The following is a 16,498-nucleotide window of genomic DNA, read 5'->3' as shown; positions in this document are numbered from 1 at the left end:
TCCGACCTAGGCATGGTTTTACTCTAGCATAGGCCTGCTTGGGTATTAAATGCATGTTGACTTAGTAATCTTGTCTACTAGGATGAAATTATAGAGGACAAAGACATCCTAAGTGAAAACATAGTGGTACATGAGAAAGTGCTCCAGACATTAAGTGCGTCTTTCTTGTACTTTTTTGAAAAGATGACTACTAGGAGAAGCATACTGTCACATGTGCCTTACATCTGTGACTCACCTCACTCTTGTGACAGAACTGGTCTCAGTGACAGTAGGGGGACTAGAGATTGGCAGCTAGGAAGTTCGGGTAAAAGAGAGATGAACTTCAATCTCCCCAGAATAACTACTATGGGGGATGCCTCTGAGATGGCAGAGCTCCCATTTTAAAGTTGTGGAGAGAAGCTGGTGTAGTAGTGGGGACAGCCAGATGAGCTTTTGAGGATGCCCCAGCTCAGCAGGTCCTGAGATGCCTGGGGGCCTTAAGCAGGATCCCATGCTGGATCCCCGGTACTGGTCCAGAGAGCCTGACATAGCAGCTCTGGGCATGGAGACCCTTCTCGGAACCCTTGGGCTCTGCTTTACCCTCTCAGGGCCTGCTGGAGCATCTCCTTGGCTCTGGTAAGGGCCAATTCTGAAGGAACAAGCACGTTAGGTGTCACACCCACTCCTTCCCAGGAACTGCCATCTGTGGCACCCACAGAGCGAGCCGTGGGGATGGTGATATAGAGGTGAGTGTCATCCACATGGTAGGTCTGTGGCGGCTGGCAGCCTCCACTTGTCACTTCTCCGATGACCAGCGCCCGGCCCAGCCTCTTCATTATGTAAGTAAATTCCTCAGCAGCACCAGCTGTCACGCCACTGGTCAGGATGGCTACATTTTTCTTGGAGCCATATCGTTCACCTGGAGAACAGAGGTTGTTCAGTATGGGGTCAAATAAGCACCCTACCTTTTCTACGCTGCCAAGATGGAATGAGGAAGGGCCACAGGTTTAGTATTGCTCATTTGTGTCAATATGTGAGCTACTGGCCTCAGTCTGCCTGTATCATACAGGGAGTGCATGCATACGCCCAAGCACTGTTGTGTGCTACTTGTGGTCAAACAAAAGGAAGGCTTGGCTTTTCCTAAGGAATGGGCATGCAACTATGTCCTAAATAATGGTACTCCCAACTCTGGCCTGGGAGCCTTTTGCCTTTGGGCCCCCAGAAGAACAACATTTATCACTTTATGACTTGGTTGTTGCTTGAAATTTTTGAATAGCTACAAGTATAAATGAAAACAGATGGAATTAACTTTAACCATGCTTCGATTAAACAGTATATCAACGATACATTCGTTTAAAATGAAATTATTACACTGAAGCACTGAGGCCCACCTCCCTGTGTCTGCTCCCCACCCCTCCTGTTAGGGCACCCCCTTTCCTTTCTCTCATTTCCACAATATGTTTTCTAAATCCGGAGAGGAGTTTTACAATGATTACACATCTCATTAAGCACCATTGACATTTAAGGTCTTAGTGGCCAAAGGTGGTTGATGGCTCCTATATTGGTTCTAGGATCTTTAAATTTGAGACTGTTCTAACCTTCTGGTTTTGAATGTCTGTTTAAATTTAGAATTCACTTGATTCTGACTTTTTCCCCTTTACAGTTTTCGATGTTATTGGATAAGTCCTGGAAGCATGGTGGCAAACACTTATGTCATGAGGAAGTGTAGGAATGAGACTAGGCAAATGCACCTCTGGTCAGAGTTACCTATTGGCCTCCACACAGGGTCCTTGGTTGTGTATGCTGGCCAGAGGGAGGGAGGCCATTCACCAAGAAATAAGATTTGGAGAGTGAAGGGTCTGTGACACTCACGGTTGCCTCCGCTACTCTGTGGATGTGCTCGGGTTCAGGCAAGTAAAGTAAGGCCTGTTAGCACCTGTGCATTTCTTTAGGTGATTGCGATGATCTGGTGATGAGAGTTCAAACAAGAGGATCTCTAAAAAACACCCACTTGATTAGCAAGGGGAGGGGAGCATGCTGGGTCTACCTTTGCTCTACAGGCTGCTAGCTATGCTGTCGAGAGCCGATGACATGTAGGTATCAGGCAGAGCAATGATTGAATCTAGGCTCTTTCACCTATAGCTGAGTGACACTAGACAAGACGTTCAAGCCACCTAAAGCCCAATTTTCTTCTTTATACATGTATTTTCAGACGCTGAAGGTTGTTCCAGTACTGTGTCCAGTGGACCAGAACGTGGACCTGATGATCTGCTATTGTTATTTTTATATACTCTCAAGCTGTCTTTCTCTGATTTTTCCAGAAGGTTTTGGAATGAGAACAGAGAGAAGACAGCTTCACTGTACCTGTGAGCTGAGTGTGGGTCCAGAGTTCGGTGACGGAGTCATTGGGTCGGCTGTAGATCTTGTCCAGCAGAATGAGGGGCGCCTCGTCAAAGAAGTAGGAACACAGGGCTGAGATGGAGGAGGTGGGGCCACCAATGTTGAACCTAAGGGAAGTGGAGCCAAAGAAGGGCTGAGCTCACTGAGAGGCAGGCACTCGGCGCCCTGCTAGGGCTTGCATCTTCATCTTGTGAAGAAAGGTTCTGATTTCAGGATGCCTCAGCCCTGGGTCCCCTGCACAGTTTTCCACAGGTAGCATGGGGAACACAGAGAATCCCATGGAGCACTAGCCTCTGGAGACTAAAAGAGTCTGTGGGCAAATGCCTTCAGAAAATACTGGCTGGGCGTGGTGGCTCACACCTTTAATCCCAGCACTTGAGAGGAAGAGGCTGATGGATCTCTGTGAGTTCAAGGACAATGTGGTCCACATAGTGAGATTCAGGTCATCTGAGACTATATAGTGAGACTGAATCAAAACAACAACAATACCAAAAAGAAATAATCAAAGTAAGAAAAAATCAAAAGAGAAGAAAAAAAAATACAGGATTTAGGTCCTGTTTATATATATTACAGTATTAAAGGTCCTGACAGGTCCTGCAATTGGGCCTTTGTTGGAGTTGTTTTCCCATGTATCAACCATGGACTGAGCCTCCATGTTCATACTGCCTGTGACTAGAACACAGGGTTCATCAAGCGTAGCCACACAAGTTATAGTGACTCTTGGTGTGAAGGTACATTGGGAGGGAGAAAGCCTGCACCCAACCCTACGTGGACCTTGCCTCTCTGACTGGGGCTAGCAAGTATTACAAGACTCTTCCAGCTGAGGGCCATGAGACATCAGAGCCCTTGACCTCAGCATCTGACCCCCAGCCCCAGGGACAGGGAAGTCTAAGCCAAGCATGACTGTAGCTGGGGCTTCCCTTTAAAAATGTCCTGGTAGCTCTAGTGTTTTTTAAAGGTGTCTTAGGAATAAAGCAGCCAGCTAAGATTCTGGGCACATTTTAGAAATAATCTCCCAGGAAGGGAGGCCAGCCTCGCCATGATCCAGCGTCACCTAGTGACTGTTAAGAGTCATGCAAGAGCTGCAGTTACAGCAGGCCCGGGTGCTTAGGGCCTTCCCCTTGCAACCGAGAAGTGGAAAAGGTTTCCCTGGAGGAGAAGCAGCCTGACCTTTCTCATACTCATGGATGGTGCCCGGGACATACCCAGCAATAGACCTAGGATTGGAGGGAGGCCTGAGTGTGGCCACTGCCTGAGGACTCTTCTGCATGGGGGAGTGGGAGTAGTCAAAGGGCCCTACGGTGGGGAATCACCGCATATAAAGTTATAAGGTCCCCTCCTCTCTCTTCCACTGAAGCAGAGGTAGAGATGAATGGGTGAAGATATCTAAAAACCATTTTGCTATGCAAAAGTGCTCTTGCTACAATAGTGTCTGTTCATTTCCAGATTTTCCCTGGGATCCTGGCTTTGTGATGCCCACGAGAATGTCTGCCTGGGTGGGTGGGTGGGTGGGGGGTCATCTTGCAGAAGTATAGCCACAGTAGAGGGCTGAGTACCAGGGCTATATATTGTATACAGTTTCCTTGGGGAGCTACTGAGACAGGCCTGACATGAGGTCAAAGATGAGCCATTTTTATCTTTCCCGCCCCTGCCCATCCCCTGTTTGATTTCTCTTGTTTTTCCAGGCAACAGATGTAGGGTAACTCTTCTCCTTAAATATACAATGGGATCATCAGAGGAGTTTAAAAGGCTCCCAGTGCAGAGGCCCCACCAGCCAATCAGATCTGGACCTCTGGGCTAGCTGGCTAGATCCACAGCAGATAGGCTGGTTGCCTGGTTCCTCTCAGCCCCTTGAGTTTTCCATGGGGGTCCTTCCCTCTGTTTTGGCCTGTAGCTCTGACTGTCCTTAGCCAGTGCTATGGCTCAACCTGGCATCCCTGCCCAGCCCACTGACCTCATGTCGATGATCAGCGCATCTGTGTGTACAATCTTCTTCCAGATGTGCTCCACCAGCAACTCAGAGACCTGGGTAAGCAGCTCACAGTCCCCAAACATGTCGAACCTCAAGTAGCCAATGTTGTCCTCCAGGACGTTTGTGTGGAAGGAAAACTTGATCAGCTCTTCAAAGGCTTCTGGGGAGGGGATCTGGAAGAGTTGTCAAGCCTATATCAGTCTCAGGAGAGCAGCAAATGATGGTGCCCAGGACAGGGGTAGGTACCATGGGCTTCTAAGGAAAGGAAAGGAGTTAGTGGTGTCTGGGAGGGTGGCACGTGGGTGATGGGCCTGGGATGGGAACTCTGGGTGGTGCGTGAGTCAGTTGATCAGAGACATCCTAGCAACAGATACTTAGGTCTGCTGACCCCAACCTCTCATTTGCTGTCTGGAGATGAAAGGTCCACGTATGATGATAAAAGGCCCAGCTATGGTGCCTTTCTGGTGCTTCCAGCCTCACCAGATGCTTCTTAAAATCCTTGTGCCAATCATTTTCCTCTCCTAGGCCAGGAAGGAAAGATATTAGCACTCCTTCCCAGGAGCCTGGCCCTGGTATAGACACTTTGCAGCCCTCATCACATTGACATCCACCCTGAATAGAAGACACTGCTATTCTCATCTTTCCAGAACATTTCAGAAGCATGGACAAAGTGACTAACTTGTCCAAGCCCCTCACAGGCAGGGACAGGTGAAGCCAGACAAGGGATCCTCTCCAAACTCAGTCCACTCTCCTTTACCCCATAAGCCTGGATCTGCCAGAGGGGAAAAAAAAACAGCATGACAATTTTGGAAGTTGGGGTTCTGAAAACTTAGTACAGACTTGCCCAACAGGACCCCACTTATCTTTCTGTCTCAATCGCTGCTGCAAGTGCTGGGATTCACCGAGCTAGAGAGAGGGCGAAGAGGTCTGTGTGGATTAGACAGTGGCCTGTAGCCCTTCTTTTCCTTTAGCTCTTGTCTGACTGTAGGTAATTGTCCTGTGGCCAGGCTCCCCGCAGAAACTTGAGTCTTGCATCTTGGTCCTCTCTGCCTCCAGACCTAAGTCTGTATAGCTCTACTGTGCAGGAGCCATGTTCCTGGTATGGTCTCTCACTGCTAGAAGACCAAAGCTGATAGATGCCTTCCACCTGGAGGAGGGCTAGTTAAGGGAGGTATTGGCCATACTTGCCAGGGACCCAGTGGGATCTCCCATACCCTTACTTCCTGCTTACCCACTTCTTGCTCAGTGATTAAACTCCCGGATAAGCTACCTGTACCCTAGTCCTCACCTCAGGCCAAAGCAAAGCCTTGCCTACTCACTATGGCCTTGCAGCAAGGTCACTGGTGAGAAAGTAGGTGGAATGGTGGTGGAAGTGCTCTGTGACGGGATGTGTAGGTAGCAGGGGGCCTCCATGCATGTCATCCACTTTGGTCCTGGCCGGGCAACTTGCCTTTTCACACCCTCCCAGCATCCACACTCAGCTTACAGTACTCTCTGGCGCTTTGGTGCTGGCTTTCAAGCATTCTGACTGAAGCCACCAGCCATCAAGCTGGTCCTTGGATCAGACATATATGCATACACCTCAGCCCAGTCAGCATGCAGTGTGCTCGTTTGGAAAGAGATGACAAGTTGGCTCCCAACACAGGCCTTTGGGCTGTGCCTTAGACCTGTGTCCAGTCTCCGTATTTTACTTCTAAGGGCACAGTGGATCCAGGTAATATAAACTTCATATTTTGGGGGGAAGGAAAAAATCTCATGAACCTCAGATAACTTGATGACCCCCTTCCCCAGTACTAATAGTGGAGACTCGTGAAAATCCTTGCCATCAATCTGGCTGAGCCAGAAAGACCGCTCATTGCAAGGTTTCACATTAGATTTCTTGAGTATTCTATAGGCTCAGGGACCATGGACCCAGAGAGTAGATGAAACAGCAGGGTGACAGGGAAGAAAGGACATGACTAGTAAAAACATAAACACAGAAGCAAGTCTTGTTTTGTACATAGATCCACACACATGCTGACAACTGGACAACTCATCCCAGGATCGGCCCAGGCTAACTCTCTCTTGTAACTTACCTGCATGGGCACAATTCCAGGAATTCGGTCCTTGGCATCCTCTGGGATGTGTGCTGTCTTCAGGTGTGGGTCCCCAGAGAGCATTTGTAGGTCTGCCCCCAGCATCTCAGCCAAGGCCCCTTCTGAAGTCACCCTTGCATATCTGCTCTGCAGACGGCTTAGCTTGGCAGCCATCTTGGCCCCCAACTCTGGGGATGCGTAGTTATCAGCCACTAGTTTCCCAGCTGTCTGCAGTACGGTGGGTACCTTGGCACGCAGGGCCACTATGTCCTGGGCTGTGGAAAGGGCCTCACTCATGGGCACAGTGATGTCAGGTTCCACACCAGCCAAGTCCCAGGCCTCACCGGTGGTGGCACTCAGGGCCATCTGGGTAGGCATGGAGGCATATAAGGGGCTGTTGCCCACCTGGTAGATGCCCACAGAGAGTGCCCCTCCGGCTGTGGGCTCTCCTATAACTGTGGCCCGCTGTAGGTCCTGCATGGTATGAGCGAAGGCCTCAGCTGCAGAGCCACTCGTGTGGCTCATGAGGATGTAGAGGTCCTTATGGGGACCATAGCGCTGCCCAGCAACCAGTGGCAGGGTCCATATTTCTGTGACCTTAGATGTTGCCCTGTCAAAAACAGAGTAGAGGTGCTGGCGGGGCTCGGCCTCAAAAAAATAGGAGCAGAGTAGAGGCACAGTAGAAGAGTAGCTGCCAGGGTTGTAGCGCAGATCGACAACTAGTGCAGCCGTGTCCACTAGCCTCTGCCACACCAGCCGTACTAGCTGAGGCCCAATAGCCTTTACCGTCTCCAGCTCAGCCATGGCATCAAAACGCAAGTAGCCCAGCTGGCCTGGTAGCACATCTGTTTTGAACAGGGCCTCGATGAGATAGGAGAGTTCCTCTGGGGAGGGAACAGCAGGAGGCGGCAGGGGGACCTCCTCTGCCACCAGCTCACCAGGACTGTGGAAGACCAGCAGGCGGTGGTCCTCAGATATCTCCTGTAGGTCAGCAGTGAGCTGTGAGGCCAGTGACTCCAAGTCCACAGCTGTGCGATAGGCTCCTTGGGCCAGCTTGGATTGCAGGAGAGCTCTGGCCTGCCCTGCTATCTCTGGCCGGGCATAGTGAGCTTCCAGCAGGCGACCGGTGCCCTCTACCAAGGCACCCAGGCTGCGATGGAAATCCAGTACCTCCTGAGCTCTCTCTAAAGCCTCCTCAGCCAGCACAATGGCATCAGGCACCACACCGCCCCCAAGCCAGGCCTCGCCGTGGTTGTCAATGAAGGTGAGCACAGGTACCGTGAGCGTCAGGCCACCCGCTGACGAGTCCAGCAGTGGCACCGTGCAGGTGTGTAGCAGGCTACCCGCAGTGATTTCACCTACCAGGGTGGCCCAGCCCAGTGACTGCATGAGGAAGGCAAACTCCTCAGCAGCGGTGGCGGTTCTGTGGCTGGTAAGCAGGTACACCCCACGCTGGTTGCCATAGCGCTGGCCCAGCAGCTCCCTGTGGCTGAAGTGCTCCTGGGTGATGTTGGTGCGGCGGTCATAGGTGGTGAAGAGACGCACAGGGCCAGCCTCGGGACCCTGAAAGTAGGACAGCAGCAGAGGCATAGCGGAGGACGGACCCCCGGGGTTGTGACGCAGATCCATGATGAGGTTCTCTGTGTCCTGCAAGGGCTCCCATACCTGGTGCAACACGTAAGGGCCCAGTGCCCTCAGCACAGGGGCGTCTGCAAATCTGTCAAAGCGTAGGTAGCCCACATTGCCTGGCAGTACAGATACCTGAAACACAGAGTCCACTAGAGACCTCTGGGCAGCTTCTTCCTCGGGCACCTCAGACACGGCTGCTGGAGAATCATTAGACCCAGTCTCAGGCCTACAGGAGGTTTCTCTGGGTCCAGTGGCTCTTACCAGGAGCCTGGGGTCCTCCGACACAGCCTGCAAGCCAGCGTTAAGCTTGGTCACTAGGTCCTCTTCAGAGACCACAGCTGAGTAGTCCATGCTAGCCAGGTGGTGTAGTAGGCTTGGCACTCGGTCCACCAGTGTGTAATAGTCCTGCAGGGCTTCCTGCAGCCGGAGGACAACCCCTGGCAGGGCACGGCGCAGGGTGAGGATGGCCAGGGCCTTTTCCAGGGCCTGCTCTGCAGGTGTCCCGACGCAGGGCAGCACTCCACTGCCTTCCCATGTCTGGCCACCTCCACCCAGGGGTCCCAGGGACCTGGACACGGGCACTGTGAGGAAGAAGTTAGACTGGCCTATTCTTAGCTTCTGGAGGTCCAGGGCACCGCCCTCTGTCCTCTCACCCACCACGATGGCCCTGCGCATCTGCTTCAGGATGTAGGCGATGTCCTCAGCCACTCCCCCAGTACGTCCACTGGTGAGGACTACCACATCCTTGTCAGCACTGTATCTCTCCCCCAGGACCATGGGCAAGGTCCAGATCTCTGTGGTTGTATTGGAGGGGCGATCGTAGATAGTATCTACGTGCATGACAGTGTTCCCAGCGTGCAAGTAGGAGACGATATAAGGGATCCCAGAGACATGACCACCTGTGCAGTGCCGGAGATCTAGCACCAAGGAGGAAGTACTCATGAGCTGCCTCCACACATGGGTCACCAAGAACTCCCCCAGCTCACTCAGCACCTCTTGGCCTGGGAGGTCATCCACTCGTAGGTAACCCACGTTGCCCTCCAGAACCTCATGGTGGATATTTCTCTGTATCTGGGCCAGCAGGTCTTCTCGGGTGAGGTTGGTGAGCTCTGGTACTTGCTGGGGAGCCTCCAGGGTACTGGGCTCATAGGAGATGAGGAGCCGTGGGTCGTTCAAGGAACTCTGCACTCCAGCTGTCAGTACCTGGGCCAGTGTCTGAGGGTCTGAGATGCCCAGAATCTCACGACTCTTCATAGCCTGCTCAATGGTTGCTTGCATTCCCATCAGATTCTCAGGGAAGCAGTAGTTATCCAGGAGGACCTTGGCCATATCCATCACCAGGTTTGGCTGGAAGAGGTGCATCGGGCCAGCGAGAACACAAAGCAGTGTGGACCAAAAGAGCAGGACCCATCCTCTCATCATTGGGATCCCGGGAGTCCTGGCTCCTGGGTCGGCGCTCCCTTGACTGTGTATAAAACGGTGCTCTTCTCCTGCTTTCGCAGCCACCTTTCCCCCTTGTCCTTCTTAGCAGGCAGACAGAAGGTCGGGGGCTCAACTTGGGAGTTGGATGTGAGGCTTCCAGCTCTGTTAAGCCTTTAATCCTGTCTAATTCAAGCACATGAGCCAGGGGACTATGAAGAGGAGGCCAGGGTGGTTTGACCCAGAAGGAATATTGCATCTTTTCTTGCTGAGCCATGTCTGCATAGAATAACACAAACAATTGTGTTTATTTTGAGTTCCTGCCTCATGCTAGGCCCCGCGATATGCAGTCTGCACTCACAGCTTTTATCAGAGGCTTCAAATGAGAGTGTTAATCTACAAATAAGTATCCTTTTCCCCCACTGCTGTGGGTGACCCATGGCTCTGGAATTAGGCAGATGCAGTTGGAGATCTGATACTGATACTGCTTATTCATAGACTTAGGAAAGCATCTTATTTATTCGGTTATTACTAAGTGGGTTATTGGGTAAATTATATATGGAAAATTTCACAAAGCAACGCAGTGTCTGGAAGTTATTGGTGAGTTCTAGATAACAAGTGTCATATATTTTATTTCCAGGAAGTTCAGTAGCAGCTAATTAAGCCCACCATTTCAGATGGGGACAGGTGACAGACAGTGGACAGACACTGGCAGAGACACCCTTGGACAGTGAGGGGAGGGGGCTGGACATAACCTAAGGTTATCTGTCTCTCAGAAAGGGACATTCTGTTCTGATGTGTGTATGTGGGGGAGGGGGGAATAAAGTGGAGCAGCTAACATCCAGCAAACTTCTGTCCACATAATTGCTCATGGCAACACACACACACACACACACACACACACACACACACACACACACGCATGCACACACATAGGCATGCATGCATGCATGCACAAGCACACACATATGCACACACACACACACACCACATATAAATGTGTTCACTGACCCAGTGTGCAGAAGCCATACACCATCACCCTACAGAGGTTTCATGCCTTTTCCCCTCCACTTCCCTACCCCAGGGGAAGTAATGGCACATTGCCTAGGGGCTAACCAGAGCTGGTGGGCAGGGCTGTGGAACTGGAGAGCCTTCAGCGCTGACCCTACATTCAGGAAAAGCACATACAAGGCATTAGACTTTATTTCTAAGCAAAGACCTCTCTGTCTCTCTCTCACTCACAGAAGCATCAGTTGGGCCTGAAGAAGACATCTCTATCCACTTCCATCTGTGCACAGAGCTGCCGTGCCATGCTGCCTGGCACTCGTTAGGAATTTATCTTTTCTCCAACCCCACAAATTCCACAACAATGCTCCACAATGTTTGGTATTAGAGTTCATCATTGGTTCCATGTAAACATTTAAAGCAGATCATTCTTTAAAAATTATGTGGGGGTGTCAATCAATGTGAGTGATCCGGATCTCTCCAAGTCCTTCTGGGTGCAGGCTCTTCCTCACCCCATGCAGTCCCATGAGCCACTGGGAGAGTCATGTGGGAGGTCGAAGCAGAGGAATGGAACCGTTGTCCTCCCTGGGAGACACGCTACTCAAGGAAGCGGGCAGGTGCAGGCTGAATCAATGGTGGTAGGTGAGCAACAGAGCTCCCTTCAGATGCCAGGAGCCTTCACTCACTTGAGCGCAGGTCACCAAGGAAGGAAAATGGGCAAGATTCATAGTTAACCAAGAGCACATTTGATCTCAACAAATTTGAACCCCAGCCCTAGGCAGGGGATGTGCCTGCCTGGGGAGATCCCCAGAGAGTAGATAATTTCAGAGGCCCGCACACCATAGGCAGTCCCTCCCACATGGTCACAGAATTGGAACAAAGGATTGCAAGAGGCCTTGTATGACTCCCGAAACACAAGGACTCTACCAGTGGTCAAAGTGGATCGGATCACAGCGAGCATCAGAGGGCTGAGGTCCTGAATGGCCTCTCTTCATTCTGTGGTTGCTTGGGGGATCTTTATTCAGGGGAGGGGTTTTATCATAAATCACATGGCCACAGAGTGAGCATGCGCATGGAGCAAGGCACTCTTGCTAGAGCTCAGCAAGCAGCCTATTCTGAGTGGTGAGTATGGACCTGGATCAAGCCCTGCCTGACTTCATGCTGGGCCTTCCATATCTTGTGACTCCTTCAGGACACTGTGATCTGCTAAACTATATGGGGTACTTGGGAAGGTCCCAACCTTTGGGGCCCCACAGACTCAGGGCAGAATCCTCCTACTGAGTCATACGAATTGGCTTGCTGAGCTTTGGCTTCTATAACTGACAATCAGAGGTTATGATGCACATCTCAGTGAGGGTATTGGAGTGAGCTGGCTTCCTGGACCCTGTAACTTCCATGACTCTACACATCACCTGTATCTTCTGCTAGTTTCTGCTTGGTTTTCTGCTGTCTCCAAATCATCTTTTCTCCAATTTCTTTTTCCATCATTTCCTTTCTATTGATCAACCCTTCCAGAGACTCTGACCACAGACCCACATACCCGAGTCACTGTCAACTCAGCAGAGGAACCCATTGGCCACAAGAAGGGCAAGTTGCTCCTTTTCTTCTTCAGGAAGGTTTCAGGTCAACATAGCCCCTGCCATGGCCAGTAGGATGCAGGACCTTATCCTGCATCCCCACTCTGGCTGGCTGCAGGGACTACCTGCACCCACATTCTGCCACACTCATTCCCTCATAGTGGTACTTGAGGGTTGGCACCCCCATGTCATCCTTGTAGAGGATAGAGATGGGACTCAGTTTTGTGGGGACACAGCAGGCTTTGCCCACTTTCTTGGGGAACTTGAGATGCACCAGGGTCTGCACGATGGCATGTTTTGTGGGTGTGACGTCATCAGCCAGTGGGAAGAAGCAACCTCCTTTACACTCATAGGCGTCATACTCCTTGGGTGCAATGATCCAGCTGTCCCAGCCAATGTCCTCGAAATTCACCCTGAGAGACGTCTTCTGGCAATGGTTGCTGGTCCCTGTGCTCCTCTTCCTTCTGGTTAAAAGTGGTCCCACAGCTGTGTGCCCATCTGCTTCCTCCTCCTCCTCCTCCTCCTCCTCCTCCTCCTCCTCCTCCTCCTTCTCATGGCTCTCACCTGCCTCCTGGTAACCACTTTTGGATGTCTTTACAAACACTGTCTCCTGCTCATGGCCAATCATCTCCTTCAGCTCCAGTCTGGTCTCCTTGGTCCCATTGCTGCGATCATTGGAGAAGACAACGAAAAAGGGCAGGTTTTTGGAGCCTGGAGGGACAGTGATATCCAGTGTGTCACAGCCTTTACTATGGCTCTCCACTGTCACTTCTAGCTTATTTTTGTTTGCCGCGGAGTCCGCCCTGACCCACCGCTTCACGGCACCTGATACTTCCAAGGTCTTCCAGCCTTCATCCTGAATGTCCTGAGATACCAAGAAGGTCTTGGTCCTTGAGGCACCATCCCAAGTCTCATCTACATCCAGAACATCGTAAATGACCATGTTTCCTTCCAGCCCATGAGTGGAGCCCGCGTGATTTTGGCAGGAGACATGGAGACGGAGCTCAGCCCTGGTGATCTGCTCGTGCCTAGGGATGGAGATGTTGAAGATCAGGATGTGTTTCTGGACAGGGAATTCCTCTGTAGCAGCTGCTGATACAGCATCTGAAATGCAAGCACATGCAGAAGGACGTCTTCCTGGAGTTCATTTTTATGATACCAAAGCCAAACATCATGGCTTGCTATGAGGGACATCTAGGATAACAGATTTAGCCACTATTGCCTTCATTCCATGTCACTTAGAGCCTTAGTAGAGGAGCCCTTGGAAAAGTTCTCTCAGGATTGTTCCGGGAAGAGCAGAGACAGGCACCTTCGGCTAGGGTTAACAACATCTACTATTTATTGAGCACCTACTGTATGCCTGGCATTACACTGTGAGTTTGGGAGCATCTAGTTATTATCCCAACTTTACACATGAGGAAACCGATATCCACAGCATTTAACTGTCACAGTGCACACAGGTAATTGGCATCCTCACCTAAGGCAAGCTAGGAAATACATTGTCATCTTTAGAGCGAAGATGCTACAGAGCTGGCTGTGGGCAAGAAAAGTCCGTATTTAGGTAAAGTGAAGCACTGCAGCATTGGAGTGTTTGGATAATTTAGAAAGTGAAAGTGGATGTGGACTTTTTTTTTTTTAGAGGAAAAAGTATCTTCATCTTAACAGCTTTGGCATGTTAGGCAAAAACTGGGGTTTTTCTCTTAGCCTCATGTCTGTTTCTCATTTCTCCTGGGCTGAGACTTGACCACTGACACTGCTATTGGTGAGTCCTTGCCCACACTCCATCACTGCCTTATCCTTGGGAGACACGTTCTGATACACCCAGTGGATGCCTGGAAGGACAGATAGTTCTAAGTCCCGCATACAGTGTTCCTTCTGTATGCATGTGTGTGTGTATGCTTGTGCTAAAATGCAGTGTGTAAAGCAGACCCAGCAGGAGCTTAACAGTGAGCAAGGAAAATGGGAATTTAAGAAACACATACCTGTGATAAAAGTAACTTAGACATTATGAGTTGTTTGTTTCTGGATTTGTTTTTAATAGTTATGGACCACGGTAGAACCTCAGAAACAGGCCTGAGTTCTCTCAAACTAGGGGGGGCTCCTGGGGGGGATTCTGGGGGGAGCCAGTGTGCACAGAGACTCATGCTGCACTGAAACCTAGCAAGTGGTCTGAAGGGTAGAGGTGTCATTCCTGACTCCGTCTCCTCATTCATCACAGATGCTCTTGAGTAATACGGCGAACGCTACGACATATCAGACAGCACGAACTGTAGAGTGCCTTGCTTTCATGGCCTAAGGCTCTCTTTCTGCTGTGTACCTCCACAGTGGCTGTTGAATCACTGCCAGACACGAGAAATCACAGAAGCCCCCTGGGATTAGATATCTCCTAGGTCAGGTTTGGATGCTGCTGATGTTGTGCTGCCTCTGAGTAGTAAACGTGTCTTCAGTGATGTGTATGTAGGCAGGCTCTGGCTGGGCTTCACATTCCAACCCATGGGACATGATGGGTTAGGTCCCAATTAAAAACAAAACAAAACAAAGCAAAACCAAAAAAAAATCAGCCTTTCCCCTAGGCAGGGATCATAGACAATCCTAGGGGCCTGTTGACCTGCAAATTATATAGTTGTTTTTGTTTTTGTTTTTGTTTTTGTTTTTTTAACGAAGCCATATTTTAAAATAAGAATAAGGAAGGTCCCTTGAAACTCCTGTTGGGCGGTCAGAAAACTCAGCAGTGCTGAGCATGAGTGGTGATCACAAGTGTCCTTAGATGTGTACACACGTGGCAGGCTGGGCAGACCTGGCCAGGACTGGCCGTGGCCCTGAATCTGGCCCCTTGGGCATTTATAAGTCCCTGGATCAGAAAGGGAGAGGAACTGGGCTCCTGGTCCTTCAGAGTGAGATGCGGAAACAGGATAAAGGGGGCTGCTGGTTCTGGGCAGGATGTAGGGTCAGTGACATGACCTTGCAAGGGTGCCTGGCCTGGGCCGCTCAGCCTTGCTAACCCCCACTTTCTGTTCAGTAACTCACTGTACCCAGATTCTGGCATTCTCTGAGTTACCCATTACAGATGTCACCTCCATGTTTGTCCTCTGGCCTCCCTAAATCAAGGACATTGAAAACATACTGGATCGGCACGCTGCCTACTGTGCTAAGGAAGACTACATCCAGAACACAATGAGGGTCTCTCCTAGCACGACTCTCTTAATAGTTTTAAATCTGGCCTTAAAAAGCACTTTATAAGAGAGAAACTGGCTTTCCTTCAAAGCAGAAAATAGATACAAATTTATGTTGGTAACAGAACGACCTAGTTCTAAGTCAGAAGGGGGACAGGAAGGGAGAGGAAGGCGGGAAGGGAAGAGGAAGAGAAGTCAAGAGGGAAGGAGAGGGAGGAGAGGGAAGCGGAAGAGGAGAAGATAGTGAAGGAGGATGGAGGGGGAAGTAGGAGAAGCAGGAAGGAAAGAAAAGGAAACTGAAGGCAAAAGATGAGGAAATGGGGGAAAAAATAGAAGGGGAGAAGCCTGGAATCCTTGATAGCCACTGCATTAAATGCGGATGTGTCCCAGGGGAGGAGCCAGGCTGTGTACCTGGTTCTTCAGTGCTGATGGACAGGCCCCATGAGTGGTAGGGAAGCCATTAGCAAGTGGAAATTTGCATTTTTACCCTATTTCATTCATTCACTTCAATAGAAACGTGAAGATCCGCTTGTGGTCAGTGGCCATCCCACCTAGCAGAGCCACTTCACTGTGCGGACAGGGTGCAGTGTGTCCCACCCCGTGCAACCCTGGAGGAAGGAAGCACTGTACCTTCCACGCTGAAGCTCCGCACGACGTTGGAGGCAGGAGTGGAGGACTTGTCTGCGGTGTACCTGTTGTACAGGTCGATCATGTACTGGGGTGGATCCACTCTGGTCTTGTCCTGGGAGGGAATGGTGCTCAGGTTAAGGCTGCGCAGGAAATCCACCTTCATGTTCTCCAGGAACATCTTGAGGTCGAAGACGCCCTCCTCTCCACCTCCGGACAATCCCAGAGAGCTGCGGGCATTTCCCCCAGGGGATGCCTGCCTCCATCTCTGCAACGGTTTCTGGTGTGTGGGACCCATCAGCAGGAACGGTGTGAGCAGGGCCATCCACAAGGCCCCAGGGGACATCTTGGGCCCTGAAGGGGGGTTGCGGGGCTAGGTGCAGCTAGGAACCCAGGAGGAGCAGGCCCACATTGTCCCTGCTGACTGCTCAGCGGGGAGCCTCGCTGGCTCCTGGTTCTCCCCAACAGTCCAACAATCCAACAGTCCTTCCTCCCCTCTTTTTTATCTGGGTGTGGATGCTATGCTCGGACCTCTTATCTAAGGCAGCTCTCTTTAATGAAGACTATATAAACATCTGACAAGCACTAGGGCTAGTGGGAAGGATGCAGTCCTGTAAAGGGTCGGCATTTCTCTGGGGGTCA

At 50.8% G+C, this 16,498-nt stretch overlaps 2 protein-coding genes across 2 annotated transcripts; both read right to left on the bottom strand.

The window, feature by feature from the left end:
- Positions 1-506: 506 nt before the first annotated feature.
- Rbp3 (retinol binding protein 3) lies at positions 507-9,785 on the bottom strand. The gene is made up of 4 exons (XM_051141867.1): positions 6,427-9,785; positions 4,334-4,524; positions 2,344-2,486; positions 507-898 (listed from the first exon to the last, which is right to left on the bottom strand). The coding sequence occupies exons 1-4, from the start codon at positions 9,475-9,477 to the stop codon at positions 576-578; spliced, it is 3,708 nt and encodes a 1,235-aa protein (XP_050997824.1). The 5' UTR covers positions 9,478-9,785; the 3' UTR covers positions 507-575.
- Positions 9,786-12,106: 2,321 nt separating this feature from the next.
- Gdf2 (growth differentiation factor 2) lies at positions 12,107-16,268 on the bottom strand. Its single transcript, XM_051143293.1, has 2 exons — positions 15,860-16,268; positions 12,107-13,160 (listed from the first exon to the last, which is right to left on the bottom strand). Exons 1-2 carry the CDS (start codon positions 16,200-16,202, stop codon positions 12,178-12,180), a joined length of 1,326 nt encoding a protein of 441 aa, XP_050999250.1. The 5' UTR covers positions 16,203-16,268; the 3' UTR covers positions 12,107-12,177.
- Positions 16,269-16,498: the final 230 nt, after the last annotated feature.

The sequence above is a fragment of the Acomys russatus genome, chromosome 3, assembly GCF_903995435.1.
Source record: "Acomys russatus chromosome 3, mAcoRus1.1, whole genome shotgun sequence".
Taxonomy (NCBI): Eukaryota; Metazoa; Chordata; class Mammalia; order Rodentia; family Muridae; genus Acomys; species Acomys russatus.
The sequence above is the reverse complement of the archived record's forward strand: the minus strand, read 5'-3'. Positions and strand labels throughout refer to the sequence as shown.